Raw genomic sequence first — 15,834 nt, 5'->3', positions numbered from 1 at the left:
AAAGGAAAAGGAAAAAGCAAAATATCACCTCTTTAAAACAGATTGTCATAATGTGCCCAAAACTGTACCCTCTCCTTAAAGTCATAACTCAGTTAAACAGTTAAATCTGAACACACAGGCATGATACACATATTTTTTGATTCAGTGTGACTTATACTTTCTGAGGATATCATTATCACATTTTTAAAGTACTTCAGTATCATAGTAATCCAGTGATTGTTGTTTGTAAATCCATGGCTGCATTGTAAACATGAACTGCTGTTAGCTAATTCTGCAGACTTTAAATGGTAAAATAGTTGTCTCAGTGTTGTCTTGGGGAGGTACACAATTGTAGACTTTGAGAATCACTGTTAGTAGTAGTTCTGTTGTTTCGGAATTAAAGATTTAGGGAATTTTATTGAACTTTTTGTCATCATGTTCTCCACACATCAAGACAAAGTTTGAGTCAGTGCAGATGTTGCTTACTAATTGAGCCTGAAGCTGATGATACACGGAGCAACTTTTAGAGCAATCGTGCAGGGCAACGTTGCCATCAATGATAATGAGTAAAGATTACTACCGTAATCCCCTTCCCCCACCATTCCGCCACCCGCCTCACACCGCTCCTATCTGTTCAAAACATAGCCGGACTTGCCACTAGCAAGACTGCCCAGCAACATTGCTCAAAAAGTTGCCCCGTGTATCATCAGCTTGAGTGTTTTACCAGTGGGGAGAGGTGAAAAGATAATTTGGGTGTGATGGTTAGCTAACTAATGCCAGGTGAGAGCTACTTTACATATAAGGATATATGTTTATATCTTTATATTTACATTTGGTTCAGTAACTTCGTAATAGAAAGGCTGACAACAGCAGACCGTGTCTTTATTGCGCTATTAAAGTATTGACAGTCTACCCATCGCTTGTATGTCTCTGTATATGTATGGACATAAGCTTAATTTTTTAAAGCCCCTGAAAACTTGGCTTCAACTTGAGCATATTTCTCTGCAATGTTAAATATTAATGATTAAATAAGCAGCATTTTAATTTGAAGTTTGGAAAAAAACACCCTTAGATATTGTTCATTAGCGCTCAAAAGCTGAATCTCATTATCAATCTTATCAAACAATCATTATCAGGATTGTGTGAGAGTGATTTGATCACATTTGACTGACAGTGGCCAGGTAACATAAGCAAACAACATCACAAGTGTCATTACATTTAGACTGAAATATTGCCTGAAATATAGTGCTTGACATCAGTGTTTTCTGACTGAAATCTCTCATGTGAAATAACCAAATGTATTCCAACTTTTGCAAAAAAACAGTGTGTTGTCATGTTGCCTTTAGTAAGAAGCTGGGTGAATAAAGAGGATTTCAGGGCCTCTAAAATAGATCTTTAAAACAGTTCTGGTTCATTTTGGGTCAAAATGTCAGGCCTGTGCAGAACTCAGATTGAAAAATATTGTAGGTGTTTTTGCTCTTTGTTTCTGAGTGACTGACAAGATGTTTTTAAATTGAAATTGTAGATAACTGAAATTGCCCTGCCATTGTAACCTCTTTGTGGTCAGTGCTGTGAATGGACTGTATTTATATGGGTCTTTACAACAATACACAAAAAAAGTGGCGGTAAAAACGACATGGCCAATAGCTATTGTTAACCAACTCAATATAATAATAGGGAGGGGGAAGGTGTGCTCTTTTAAACCTGTTCCCCTTAAAATAACCTGGACCCTAAAATTAAAGTTATCTTAATTATCTATAAAACACTCCAGCCTCAGTACTCTTCATAATGTTCATAATGTATTTGATGTATTTTTTCCTTATCAGATTTGTTATGTCACAGCTTACTGTGCCAACTCATGCCGGTCCTCGGTACAGTTGTAATTACACTGCACTCTATGCCATGCAGTATGTGAGCACATAACAGGACAAACACCTCATTGGTTCAATGCTATCAGAGCCAGTATATTTTTATTGTTCCGTTTCTGGCACCCAGTACCTTATCCCAGAGTCTCTCCCGGTCCAGAGCGATGATGACCATTGAAGGGTTGGAGAGGAAGCCTCGGTTGTTGAATGACAGATCTCTCCTTTCGAACGTCACATTCAGCATGTGCCTACAACCCACAGAATATAGTCATATGAAGTTCCGCAGTATGCAATCAAGGACTTTGAGTCTACATAACACGAGAATTTGCATATTCATTTACAGAGATAAACACACACAATGATCACCTCTTAATTAAACCTAAAACTCCCCTGAGAGGTCTTAATCTAACGTAGGAGACTGGAAGTAGCTCATTAAGGGATGATAGAGGCAGTTGATTGGTGGATGGCAGTGTGTTCCTACTGAGTGATTTTGCTGTCTGTTGAGGTATACATCCATGACAGACTGGCCTATGAATAATTAATCAAGATTAATTTGCATTTCAGACCACAAGTAAATGAAGTGCAAAATACTTTAACTGTACTGGTGAAGTCATATGAAAAGTGTTAAAGCTAAAGTTGTGCACTTCTGTCCATGTATTAGTAATGATCACTCTAATAGGAATTGTCTGGAACAATTTATACAGATTGTGTTTTCGCTGACAAAAGCACGCCTCACCTGAACAGAGTATTGTTGTCTGAGTGTTTAGCTGGTTTGTTGCAGTCACCGTGTCCCTCAGGAATAAAACCATACTGCTTCTTGAAGCTCTCAGCCCCCTTGGCTACAATGGCGACACCCTCCCTCACCCTCTGCCGCAAGCTCTTCCTCCACTGGTCCGTAATCACACCAATAACACCAACAGGGAAGCTGACAGGTGGAGGGCTGTCGGGGTTGCCCACGGCTGGACTGGGGAGGATCCAGATGTAGCCAGGCCCCAGCAGACCCACCTCAGCTGCGTGATGAAACAAGTACTGCGCTTCCTCATAGGAGCAATACGCCAGCAGGACTTGAGAGTCCACCTGCAGACGGAAGTCTTTCAGTGGTAACTCACAGAAAAGAGAGAATACACAGCCTGAACATGCAGCTCTACTGTAGGTCTTTGGGAGCTGTTAGCACCAGCTGTTCCTCAGTTCAAACTTAAGCCTAGTTATAATGTTTTTGTGGAGATTTAAGCTTCACCAATTTAAAAAGACAGAAGATTGTCTCACACAAACAAGTTGTAACTAAATATGTACACATAGAACTGCAAGTGGTGTTGCGTAGCTAACGTTACTGTAACTGAACAATGACACAGCTAACGTTAACTTCATAACATATTACCCAATTGAATACTATAAAAAGTATGGAATATGGTCCACACATCTGACCTGACACTTCATCAAAATGCTTTTTTAAAAATAAATTATATAAAGAAGGAAGATTTTAAATGACTTTTCTCAAAATAATCGGCTTTGTCAATAACATTAGACTAAATGACTGGTTACGTTAGCATAACGTTATTCAGAATGCTACTAACTTTAAAACACATTTATTCATGTATGCAGATATAAATATAATAAACTCGTACCTACATTTAAAATGTATTGACAGTTCAATATATTGTTTGCCAACCCTAAAAAGTTTTTGGTAGTTATGCTAAATTTGCCAAAGTTGATTGCTTTAGATTGGACAGCACTAGCAATGTCTCCTAGCAACAGTTTTCAAAACTACTACATTTTTTAAGTTTTAATGGTGCAACCCAATTTAGTAAAGTGCTAAAAAAAGAAAGATTCAAGGCCAACTTCATGCAATTTCATGGTGAAACTCTAAAAACATAGACAATGGTTGTAGCATGTAAAATGGAGCTGGGTAACCACTCATTCGTAGCGGCACAAATAGCCTCCTTCAGGGTGTGTAAAGAGCTAGTTTGAAACTAGTAGATATTAAGAATTTCAGAATTTTACACACAAACATGTGGATTTAAGAATAGCTTGTGCAAGCCCATGCAGGATTCTTATGGCTCATTGTACCTGCTGCAGCATGCGCTTGGTCCTTGCGTCATTAGCCCCAACAGACATTTCCAGAGACAAGATATCCTGTAGATTCCACAGGAAATAGGAGGTATCTGTGTAGGACTGAACTATATCCACAAAGGTGTCGTAGCCCGGCAGCAAGCTGGTGATCACAGCAAACTCGCCCCAGTCATACTCCTCCATGAGCTGAAACGGGGATATATGGAAACGAAGAAGGAAAATAATAACAGGTTAAAATATGTGGTAATAAAGAATCATATATTCATAATATAAGAAGCAAATATAAATTTGTGAAGACTGATGATGACAAGATCAATACTCTCACATCTGTACTGTAAATATGGGGCTGCCAGCTGGTTAACTTATCTTAGCATTAAGACTAGAAACATGAGTGTGTCCAGGATATAACCCCTCATAATAAGTGTTGTTTTTACACACTCAAACTAAAAGTTTTAAAATCCTAATTGATTTTTCATTACAAACATACCTGTCAATTTCACAAGGGATGTTTCTCAGGAAATGCTCTGACTAGGTGATGAGGAAAAGTTAGGGTATCACAGATTTAAAGAAGAGATTATCCTGTTGACTCCCAAAACATCAGTGACATCAAGCCCTCCAATCTCATGAGAATTTATATAATCTACGATAAATACAGATTGTACTGGATTGTGGAAATCGGGCCAGAACTTTGGATCAGGGATTCCCTCACTGATTGTTAGGATGTCCCTACAGGGTGTTATTAATCCCAGTTGTCAAGCTCTTTCCTCTCATTTGGTATGACAACCCAGATTATTTCCCAAATACTGTTTAAATGAGGTTTGATTGTAACTTACTATGGCTAACTCTGAAACATGTTTCTGTACCTTGAACATGCAGACAATCTGCTGCTCCAGAGACGCTCCCATCTGCAAGAAGGAGGATCCCTCAGCCTGTAAGGAGTGGGAGAATCTGATTTAAGGATTCAGGTGAGGGAAATGTTTCTTAGGGGTGAAAGGTGAATGACGCAATAGCATCACCGGAACTGGTTTTACTCAGAGGCCCTTCAGCAGGATGGATGTTTGCTGTCACTTGGGTTTAAAGCAGTTTCTTGACAATTTTTTCTCTGAATTTCGTCCGAGTATGGTGTTGAACTTTCTGCCACAACAGAAGCAAACTGACGAAAGGTTTTCAAATTAACTGGTCTGCTGCTCCTCATTTTAGCAGCACCTTTAACATTTTTACTGCTGCAGAACATTTACATTTGGATGAAACTTTGCCACTACTAAGAGACAGTGCATTTTAATAATTTGTCCTCTTGTTCAAAAAGCATACTACCACTTGTAAAAACATGTCCGTTAAATGTCACATAAGCAACACAGTGGAACGTCCTTCCTAAACCAATTAAATTGATGAGAAGTGACAAGGGGGGGGGGGGTTATGTGAGACAATGGCACTTTATTGGCTTTATTAATTTATTAATTGGCTTTATGAAATGTTTAAAAAAATCTTAAAAAATATCTGTCTGGTTAAATAAATATAAACCTGGTTTACTTGGGAGTGATGGAAACAGCTGTCAAATACACACATGCACCCCACAGCATCATACCATACCACAGGAATGATAATTATAAATATTTACATTACAATTTGCACCTCTAATGTTGCTCACATTTAACGATAGAGCTTTGATTTTCCATATTCAGTGCCTGCAAACTGCAAACACTCAGTCCTGCTGCTCTCTTTCTGTCAAGAAGCGGTGGTCCAACGTTGTGTCTGTGTGTGTTAACATACTTTTGCATAAGATTTTGCTGTGTTTGTGTGTTGACAGATATGATGGACATTATTAGAGCCTGCTGAACCAATGTGCTTTAAATTGCATACAAATAAACTAGACTATAGGGATGAGAGGAGGGGGACTTTTAAAGACTGTGAAAGGGATTGGATATAGACAGAAAGAGCAGAATTCATCAACTGATAAAGAAGTAAGTTAGACGTAATGTTTAACCTTATCTGAGAGGTCAGCAAGCAACACTAACAATAAAAGAAATGTATCAAGAATCACAAGTATGGTATATATACACAGCGATGATTTGGTGATTTGCAGGTCAAAAGATGTGTAGACATTTGTGACAAAATTGGGTCAAATTTGGTTGAAACTGAAAGTTTTTTAGACATTCAGGTTACATATAATTGTTGTTTTATATAAATTGTTGTCTTTAAATTATTAAATTCCAATGTGAAGCAGGAGTAAGCAGGTGTAATCTAACAGTAAAACTAGAAAATCATTTTTACAGATTCAACCAAATCATTGAAATAGTCTGCCCTGTCCCTTTTTGGGAGGGACTGTGTAATGACAGTGCTTGGATGGAAGATCAAAGGGGCCTAAAGGTGCTGAAGGGCCTAACTAGACCTGTGATGTAAGCAGGTGCAAGAGCATGCAGAGGTTTAGCACAAGTAGCAATATTCTGAATTTGATTCGATATCAGGCAGGGAGCTGGTGCAAGAACGCATATCAGGTAATATGAATGTCATAACACCTATGCAGATAGAGAAGTAATGCATGAGAGAGTGAGGCGGAAAGAGACTGCAGGAGAGACAGAGAGCAGATAGTGTTAAACTGTCAAGTGCCATTGGGACCAGGTCTCAGATCTTCTCAGTCTGGTCTCGTCTCAGAGGTGACTTAACTGTCATTTCTCCTTCCTGTTGATCTTCCTTCTCCCACAGCTCAGAGACTCTGCAAAGCTCCAGAGAGCTGTGCAGCCCGAGGAATACCACAGGAATATCACAGCTAGGGCCTCTTTCACTCAATTTTACTAGTTTTATCTCTGTCTGAGCTTGTTGAAAGTCCAGCAGACCACCCACTGGGCTGCTCACCAGAATGGCTTTAAAAATAGCAGTACACAACCATGTCAGGCTGTCACTGAATAAATAAAAAATGGCTCTGTATTGGCAGTCCTGGCCAGCTATAGTGTCCCACTTCTTCTGATATGACGGAGGAGTGGTGAGGTGCTTCATTTGAAAAAGTGTCATCAAAATCCAATTAGTTCTGTCTCAGCTATTAAACAATCAAATAATGTGGTGAACTCCCATTGGGCCGATGAGTGTTTCATCACTATCCAATTATCAAATTTTCTCGTTACAGTAAAATCAAGCAAGAATTACAACCGAGTTACCTCCTTTTCCATGTTCAACTCTCAAACTCATACACTCACATGTGAAGACAGAGTTCACCCCCCTCCCTCGTCCTCCACCTTCCCAGCCATCTTGTTCACACCACCTTGGCAGTGCGGCTGTCACACACAGACGTAATTAGTAGTCCTACTGCAGGAGCGTATGGTAATGTGACAGGAAGACAGTGGACATGGTGGTTGCTCACACACTCCTCTCCTCCCACGGGGAGAGCTCTGCGCTGTACCTCCCCTCGGCGGAAGGACTGGTGTGGGTCAAGCAAGAAGCAGGTTGCACGCAAAGATGCTCATTCACATATGGACTCAGACACATCTACGGATGTGCGGTATATGTCATTTTACACTTCTTTTGTAAAGCTTGTACATATGCAAGCTTCCATGTCCAGTATGTTGACACAAAAACTACGCTTTAGTATCATTTGAAGGTGCCTGTTAATCATTATTAACCTTTACTTATTACTTCTAAACTACACATCTGTTATAAATATTGTACTTTTTTTTACTAGAGCTGAAACGATTCTTCGAGAAACTCAAATAACTCTGTAACATAACTATATGCAGTGCCAGTGGCGTAAGTAGTGACGGTGCAACCGGGCCCAACTGATTACAAAGGCCCACAATGGACAGCGATAATTGCCACATGGATCGTGATCAGATGTCATCATCTATTCAGCCATACTGTGAAGGCCTAATGAGTTGCTGTGCTTTGCTGTTGGAGACAGCAGGTTTGAGTTGAGGGTAGGCTGTAAGATTTGCGTTTGGCACTTTGGCTGCTGTCCGTGGTGCTGATCAAAGGCTGCAAGTTTTCAATTGGGTGGAATCATTCTGTGTCTGTACCTACGGTCTGTATGCCTGTGAGTACAGGAACTCGCTTTTTGCGGTGAGCCACACAAGAAAAATAATTTCACCAGGGCCAATCACATGTTACGCTGCTGGTTCAGGCAGCTGCCGTCCATGGTTTTGATCAAAGGCTGGTTTTCAGGATGATATAGTTGCAAGGTCAGCCTCTACTTGGACACAGCGTGTCTACTGTAAAACAAACTTATTTAATGTAAATTCTGATTGTTAGTTGAGATGAAGGCTAACAAAGGTAAGGCACAATTCTTAGTTTTAAGTGTATAAACGTGCGTTTGTTGTTATTCTCAGACTGGTTAGTCCGTGAGTTTGGGTTGTACAGTGATGTGAGTTACACAACTGCCCCTGGTACTGATGACGCAGAGCAAAAGTATTTCTTATCCGATTACTCGATGAATCTATGGAATAATCAGTAGTACACTCAATTACTAAAATAATTGATAGCTGCAGCCATACTTTTGACACCACTAAACGTATCTGATGGCCATAATTACTTTGCAAATCTATGTTTTGGATATACAAAACACTGGATCTTACTCTTCCAATAATGCAACTTGAAATATCCTCTCTGCCTGCTAAACACACCGATCTTTCAACTCCACTACAGGTGTAACACAGGCTCTCTTGTTAAAAATGTCTCCAAACCTAAACCCAGATTGAGTTTGAAAAAAAAAAAGTCACGTCACTTGAGTCATTTTCCCAGACTTTTGAAAGCTCCTTCCGGAGCCACAGTTTTCACAGAATGAGTAAGACTCGCTAAAGAATCTGAATATATCTAAAGCTCCACCAGCAGACAAAACTGTGGTAACACTGAGCCTTTGTGGAGTTAAACATTAGTGATGGGTTAGCTATAGGTTTACCCAACTTTAAATTTACACTACTGTATTTATGTAATCCCAGTAAATACAAAATCATTTTTATAATAATTTACTTGTTTTTTTGGTCAGAATTTTCTTTGTATCAGAATCAGCCTAAGGACATGACATTGGTGTCCTAAACCTTAGTTATGGCCCTGAATGGGACTATTTCTTCTGTAGAAAGTCATTTTGTTTAAATCCTGGGAATCACATTGAAGCACAACATATGGAGAAACTGACTCACAAAATAAGAAATGTGGAAAATGCATTTGAAAAAAGATGGACTCTAGATCAGGGGTATTCAATTAGATTTCAAAGAGGTCTAGTTAGAGAAAATTTCCTGAAGCAAAGGTCCGGAACATCAAAACGACGAACTTGCGTTATCATTCAGTACTATAACCTATAGTTGTATCAACACATGTTTTTAGTCAACAACGGACTGTCAAATCAAATAATATTTCAGTCAGTCAGTTTTCACATCAAACTGGAGGGATAATAAATAATAACTATTCAAATAATAAATTCTAAATTTAAGTAAAATAAAGTGCCTAATTTTTAGAAAAAATGTAATAAAAAGTGTAGCTTGAAGTGATGAAGTGTAGTCTTAACCAATTTTATAATAAACACTCAACACATCATAACAAATGAACAGCTGTAATGCCTCCTCTTCTCTTTCATTTCCTCTTACAGAGCTACCACTTTCCTACTTTCTGTTGTTCAGTGAGAAACGTGAGCTCCAGCTAGCATATTGGAGATCTATGAGATATTCTGGTTTTGAACTGCCCGTGGGAGGAATGTACATGTAAAAATCTGTACATTCTTGATTAAAAGTCATGTGAAATCTCTTTTATCTTCTGTCTCCTCAATTCGGGTGTGTTTCCAAAACGTCTCTGGTGAATCTCGCGGACTCGACTCACAAGCCTCGGTATGCACAGATTTGATTGGCTGAGCAGCGTCACATGAGACGATTGGAGCACATGCGGTTGGTCTGTGAGTTTCCTGGTCCTCTAAACCAGTACAGTAAATGCTAGAAAAGCTGCGCGGGTTAAAATAGAAACGCTCCGTCACGAGGTAGTAAGTCTCAATAATAAATGGGCTGTAGGTCGGCGGTCCGGAGAGGACGGCGGCTGGGTCCGGATCCGGACCGCGGTCCGCCTATTAGTGACCTCTGTACTAGGCTATCCAATATATGGACACATGAGTATAAATGTAAAGTGTAGGTATATGAGGATAGGTATTATTTTTTCTCAGAGACAGATGTCAGGTATACTGACCCTTTAAATAGAAACAATCCCAGCAGTAGTGTGGATGAGTACGCTTGTTACATGTCAACACAGTTTGTTTTAACAGATAATTACGCTCTACCGTGGTAAAGTGAACATTTCTTGACCTCGTTATGTTTGCAGAAGTGCTAAACTGATTAATTTTCAATTGTGGAGGGAAACTTTCCTGCCTTTCCAGCATCCCTGGATATATAATCAAACACTCCCAAATCAAATTACTTCAATTTTGCCACGCAAAGCCATTGCATTATTAGCTTGAATGACTACCTTACTGAAATTATGGTGCCACGCTGTTAAGCTTGGACGTGGCCTAGCCATTAACGTACTTTCACTCCCAGTGATCATGACCTGTTTATGGAGTTTCTTGTTTCTAGACCATGAGGCCAGGAGAGAGACAGACGTGAGGGGACGGAGAGAGAAGAGACAGAACTACAGAAGGACAAACGGAGAAAGCGGGTCAGTCTGGCCACAGAAACAAATGCCAAAAAAAGAAACTTGCACAGTGATCCAATAAGAGGCGTCTGTCTCATTGCATCACTTTGGTCCAATAACACAGAGTGTGACCTTAGCCTGCAGCCTTAGACTGAGACTGCAACTCCTGAAATATGATCTTCTACTGACAGCTTTGAATAGTAATAAATGATGTTATACGCTTGAATACTCAAGCTCAACAGTTTCTTGTGCACACTTAAAAGGCACGTTTACCTGCCAGCTTTGTTTATTCCGGACTTTGTCATCATTTACAACCCTGATCACTTATTATTTGACTCTAAAGAACTAAAACTGGTTTGTGTGATCAAACATTCACTATGTTTTCCCTCAGAAACAGAGAGATTAAATAGTGCTTCACGATAATAGACAAGAGTTGTCATTTGTAGTTAATTAATCTGCTCTCTCCCACAATGTTTCACAGCAGCCACAACAACATGTTCTACTACACCCTCATTATTTAACAAGTACTAACGAGTAAACTACAAAAAGTTTTACAAAAGCCAGTATTTATGTCCTGTGAAAATAATTTTTCACCAAAAATGTCACCTTTTCAAAAACACATTTGAAGTTTGGTGTTTACTTTGAGATAGTCCAGTGTGTTTTGCGAGTTTTTTATGAATCATCAAGCAGAGGAGGCAGGTGAATTTAACCATAGTCACAGTCACTGGTGCCATTTGTATCGAGTCAGAACAACACAGTGAGGTCAAGTTATTATATGGGACAGCCTTTAAACAGAGCTTTCAGTTTGCTTCCATCAGAGTGCAGGTTTAAACTCCCTAGAACTATGATATTTGATCAATTGCCATGAAATTTGTTACATATATCCATGGTCAATACTTTCCAGCTTCCAGAGCAATGGGCCCAAATGCGTGCTAAATCCTTAAAATAGGTCACAAATATACTTTTGCTTTTATAAAAAGGCAAAATAATCCCCCTAAAACTTTACTGCACTGTAGTTTTAGGCAAATGTTTGGTGCTCTAGTATGTACGGCAACAGGCTGATGTAAATGATGTAAAAAATAAAGCACATTGTGTGTTCATTGTAATGAAGGAACATATCACACAGTGCAACAGTAGGACTCATGGGTGTGTTTTTGAGAAGTTAATATCATGTCTACACTTGTTAGTAGGCTCAGTTCATTGTTGGTTTTGGTCTTTGGTCTAGTTTAGATTTGTTGACAATAAGAAGAATATAAACATTTAAGAATGTAGACACCCCTGCCCACATGGACTTTTACATTGTTTGGACTAGGCTCCTTGGATCCCTTCAACTTTGGCCATGTAATGTTTCCCAAATGTAGAGATACTTGTTTTACCTCATAATTGGAATACTTGTTTTTCAAACAGTGGAATAAGTAAATTAAAGTTTTGCTGTCAGTAAAGTTTCTTGTTGTTTCTGTGGGCAGTTTCCTCCCTCTTCTTCTCCTCCCTTTGTCTCCTGCTATGTTACTCCCATGACTCGACATCTGGATGCAGCACCCTCTAATGATCACCTAGCACAATCCAATGACTCACAGCCAGCCAGCCAAGAACACACACAAAGACAAAACACACTCAACATCTCCAACTCCTCAGAGAGACACGTTGTAATATTTTTTCTCTGTCCCTCGCAGGCCCTATTGAACAGTCTTTATGCCTTTTCTCAGCTGTTCTTCACGCTCTTTCATTTCCTCCTCTTTGCCTTCGCTTGATGTGTGTGCCATCTGACAAAAGACACGCTTCCTCTCCTCCCTTCAATCTTTTCATCTTTGTCTCACTCCCTCCTTCCTTGTTGTTTGCCATAGAGAGATCACTGAGACAGGAACCATAAATAGGCGGCCCGGGCGGTTGCTGCTTCTTTTTAAACCAGCCATCAAAGAAATTCATCATCGTCAGGCTATTGATAATCAAGCACTATTGAGCTCTTTTATCCCCTAAGAGAATCATGCGCTCACACATATGTCTTTCTCCATCCAATCCACCTGTCCCATTGTGCAAGACACCTCTGACAAGGTTTTTTTTTTGCCTTGCTGACAACAAAGAAGAGTACAAGAGAGAGAAAGAGATTGAGGGGGAGTGTAAGGAGGAGGGCTGAATGAGGCCTTCGACAGGCAGACCTCAGAGGAGAGTGATTTACTCTTTGTGCTATATAGAGAACTGTCACTCAACACTGGGCTCGTCAGACAAACAGTCAGTACAATAGATAACATCCCCTCCGCTTGTCTTTTGCCTCTATCAAGTAGAGAGGTTAAATAACTAAGACTGAGCCAGCCGTGATCGTCTCTGCAAATTACAAACCAGAGATTGTTGATAACTGACACACTTTGCCCCAAATATTCTCAGAGAGTCTCAGAGTGACTTTACACTGTGGAAAAACTGCCTGGGACAAGTATCAAAAGCACATCTTGAGAAAATATGAACCACCTCTTTGCCAATTTAAGTTGAAGCAGCGACGGGAAGGGGGAAGGGTGAGGTTATGCAATGAATATGGATCAAAACAGAAAAATAGACTAGATTTTGGGGTGAACGATGAAAGCTGTGGGGGTGCTTCAGCCTCCTGCAAAGTCTAATTAACAATTTAATGGGGTCTGGAGCTCCAAGAGAGCACTGGCCTCTCGTGTCTAGCCACGGCCTCAATGGATTCAGACGACGCACAACAGGGCCAAGAATCTGTATTCAAACGTGTCAAGGACTAAAGGTGATGGAGGGAAAGATGGTAAACTTGGAGGGATAGAGACTAAACGTAAATATGGAAATGAGGGGGAAATGAGACATGGTGAGAATAGGACAAAGAGGAAGAAACATGGAAAAGGAATGGGAAAGAAAGAAGTGGAGAAACAAGAATAACTATCTCACTCGTGACAGAGGAAAGGGTGACTTTTCTGTGACAGTAAAACACTGCCTTCAGGCAGCTGTCAGGCAAGCTTCATCGAAGCATCTTTCTCCTCCCTCTGTCTCTTACGCACTCACTCTGCCTTTCCCGTTCTGCTATCAAAATACAGCAAATCAATCACCCTCCTGCAGCTACAACTCCTCCTGTTTAATACCCATCTATGACGTGACATCTGCTGATACCTTTTGATTAACAGGAAGCTGATAAATACAACATGCTTTAGTTTACAAAATGTTGCCTGGGGATGAAATCCACTTGCAGCTATATAACCACACTTTTCAGCTCAGTATGGATGCTTCTTGCGGTGGATAGGTGTAGCAATGCACACATTTAGCTGTGTGTGCTCTAATATGTGAGGGTGTTCATTTACATGTGTGTTTCTATGTGTGAGAGTTGGTTCTATAAATACAAGGTGTTGATGATGGCAGTAAAGCAATTAAAGGAAGGAAGGGAAGAGAATGAGAGGAAGAAGGCATGGAGCCATTTTGCGACTCAAAAGGAGAAAAAAAGGTACAGATTAATCCGTCTAGTGTCATCAATCTCCTCTTTACAATCTAACTACACAGCTCACTGCGCTCCATCTCCATTCATCAATGAGATACATGCTAAATCATAGCAGGAAAAACCTGCTGCTCTTCAAGTGCACCGGGATGATTGATTGAGGCACAGATCGCCCATAGCACTTGTCTCGCCTTGCAAAGTTTCCCTTCCTACAACTCAGACTTTTTCAGTTAGGGATTAAAGGAGCTGATGAGGGTCGATGGCTGCAGTCATCGCTGATAATTCACCCATCTGTATTGCTCACATCCAAATATTTGCATGCAAGCTGCCTGCCAAAGTAGGTTTCACTGCTCTGACCTACTTAAGTTGTTTTAAGCTGAATGACGCCGGTGTGGAAGAGTTCTGACTAAGACAGGAGGCTGTGATGTGCGGGTGCTGCTGCTGACAGGGTTTACATTACAGGTTGCTATTCATCTTTTTACTGCTGTTTTTTCTTGCTTCCTTAATTGCTCATTATAGTGTTTGTGACAAATGTTAAATCATTTTTGTTTGTGTGTCATCCCTGTGGCATGGCAACAAGGCACACGACTCTAGCCCTGGTTCAAGCTGCAGGGTGGTGCTGGATCAATGCAGAAATGACCAGCACATTATTTTGACAATACCTTGTATGGTATGACAACTGCAGAGCCGCCACTGATGCCCACAATTGGCAGAGCTGTCTGAGTGGACAGGAAGTCCAGGATCTGTGCCACTTCTGCCACCTGAAAACAAAACAGACAGATTCTGTGTTTGCATAAAGAAGTTGAAAGCACCAGTGATAGGACTGCACTGGTATCTTAACCCTGTGGAGTTTTTAGTTCACTTGCAGCGCAACGAAGCAATATTTTTATTAGTGGGGGCCCATTTTGTGGGCGGCACGGTGGTACAGTGTCGCCTCACAGCAAGAAGGTCGTGGGTTCAAATCCCAGTTGCCCCGGGCTTTCTGTGTGGAGTTTGCATGTTCTCCCCGTGTCTGTGTGGGTTCTCTTCGGGTGCTCCGGCTTCCTCCCACTGTCCAAAGACATGCGGGCTAGGTTAATTGGTGACCCTAAATTGTTCTTAAGTGTGAGCGTGAGTGGTTGTTCGTCTATGTGTCGCCCTGTGATGGACTGGCGACCTGTCCAGGGTGTACCCCGCCTTTCGCCCGATGCCAGCTGGGATTGGCTCCAGCCCCCCGCGACCCTGTACGCAGGATAAGAGGTTGACAATGGATGGGGCCCATTTTGTTTGTTTTGTATACATGCAAAAGGATGCAGGTGACGCGATAAACAGTCCTGCCAATGCTTTCACTCTGTTCTTCTGATCTAGGTTGCAGTAACGTGCCAGGAAACACATCAGGGTGTCAGCAAAGACAGCAAAGAAGAAAACTACTAGCTAGTAAACATGGATGTAAACAATTCAGACTCACCAAAAGAATTTTAAATTTTAAAGGAAATAATAAAAATACAAATAACAGGGAAATGTATGAATTGTGGGGATTTAAAAGCAACAATCATGTAATGTAATGTCATACATTCCATAGAAGGCCTTATTAGTGGCTAATAGGGGGCAGGGGTAGAAGTAACAAATTACATTTACTCTTGTTACTGTTACAAATCAGTGTGGTGCATTTTTACAAAAGTAATTTTACAGTTAAGTAATATTTAACAGTACTTTGAGCAAACCTTTCCTGGTAGGTCTTTTGTTTAGGACACTGTTTGCATTTTCCTTTTACATTCTGATGTCACTTCTTCTCCCTTTATGATCCGAAACCATACCAACACCGTAATTCAATTTGAACAAAGATAGTACATGCTTGGCATCTTAATTAGTTCTTCTTTTCTGCAGACCCACTTTGTGATTCAACCTGACAGG

General features: G+C 40.4%; 1 protein-coding gene and 1 long non-coding RNA gene across 3 annotated transcripts in view; one reads left to right on the top strand and one right to left on the bottom strand.

The window, feature by feature from the left end:
• The window catches only part of LOC123982515 (glutamate receptor ionotropic, NMDA 2C-like), a 32,025-nt gene extending 28,483 nt beyond the window's left edge, over nt 1-3,542 (bottom strand). Inside the window, exons 1-3 of the mRNA XM_046068078.1 lie at nt 3,474-3,542; nt 2,581-2,921; nt 1,978-2,092 (exon numbers count right to left, since the gene is read on the bottom strand). Coding sequence (XP_045924034.1) covers nt 1,978-2,088 — 111 coding nt within the window. The 5' untranslated portion in view covers nt 2,089-2,092; nt 2,581-2,921; nt 3,474-3,542. The remainder of the gene's footprint in view (nt 1-1,977; nt 2,093-2,580; nt 2,922-3,473) is intronic.
• Nucleotides 2,684-15,834, top strand: part of LOC123982519 — a 51,974-nt gene continuing 38,823 nt past the window's right edge. Inside the window, exons 1-3 of one of the 2 annotated variants that reach the window (XR_006827995.1) lie at nt 2,684-2,944; nt 4,791-4,879; nt 6,618-6,741. This is a non-coding gene — a long non-coding RNA (uncharacterized LOC123982519). Of the gene's footprint in view, nt 2,945-4,790; nt 4,880-6,617; nt 6,742-15,834 lie in introns of those variants that run through there. The other variant, XR_006827994.1, reaches the window with a different exon arrangement.

Source organism: Micropterus dolomieu, linkage group LG14, assembly GCF_021292245.1.
Source record: "Micropterus dolomieu isolate WLL.071019.BEF.003 ecotype Adirondacks linkage group LG14, ASM2129224v1, whole genome shotgun sequence".
NCBI lineage: Eukaryota > Metazoa > Chordata > Actinopteri > Centrarchiformes > Centrarchidae > Micropterus > Micropterus dolomieu.
The sequence above is the reverse complement of the archived record's forward strand: the minus strand, read 5'-3'. Positions and strand labels throughout refer to the sequence as shown.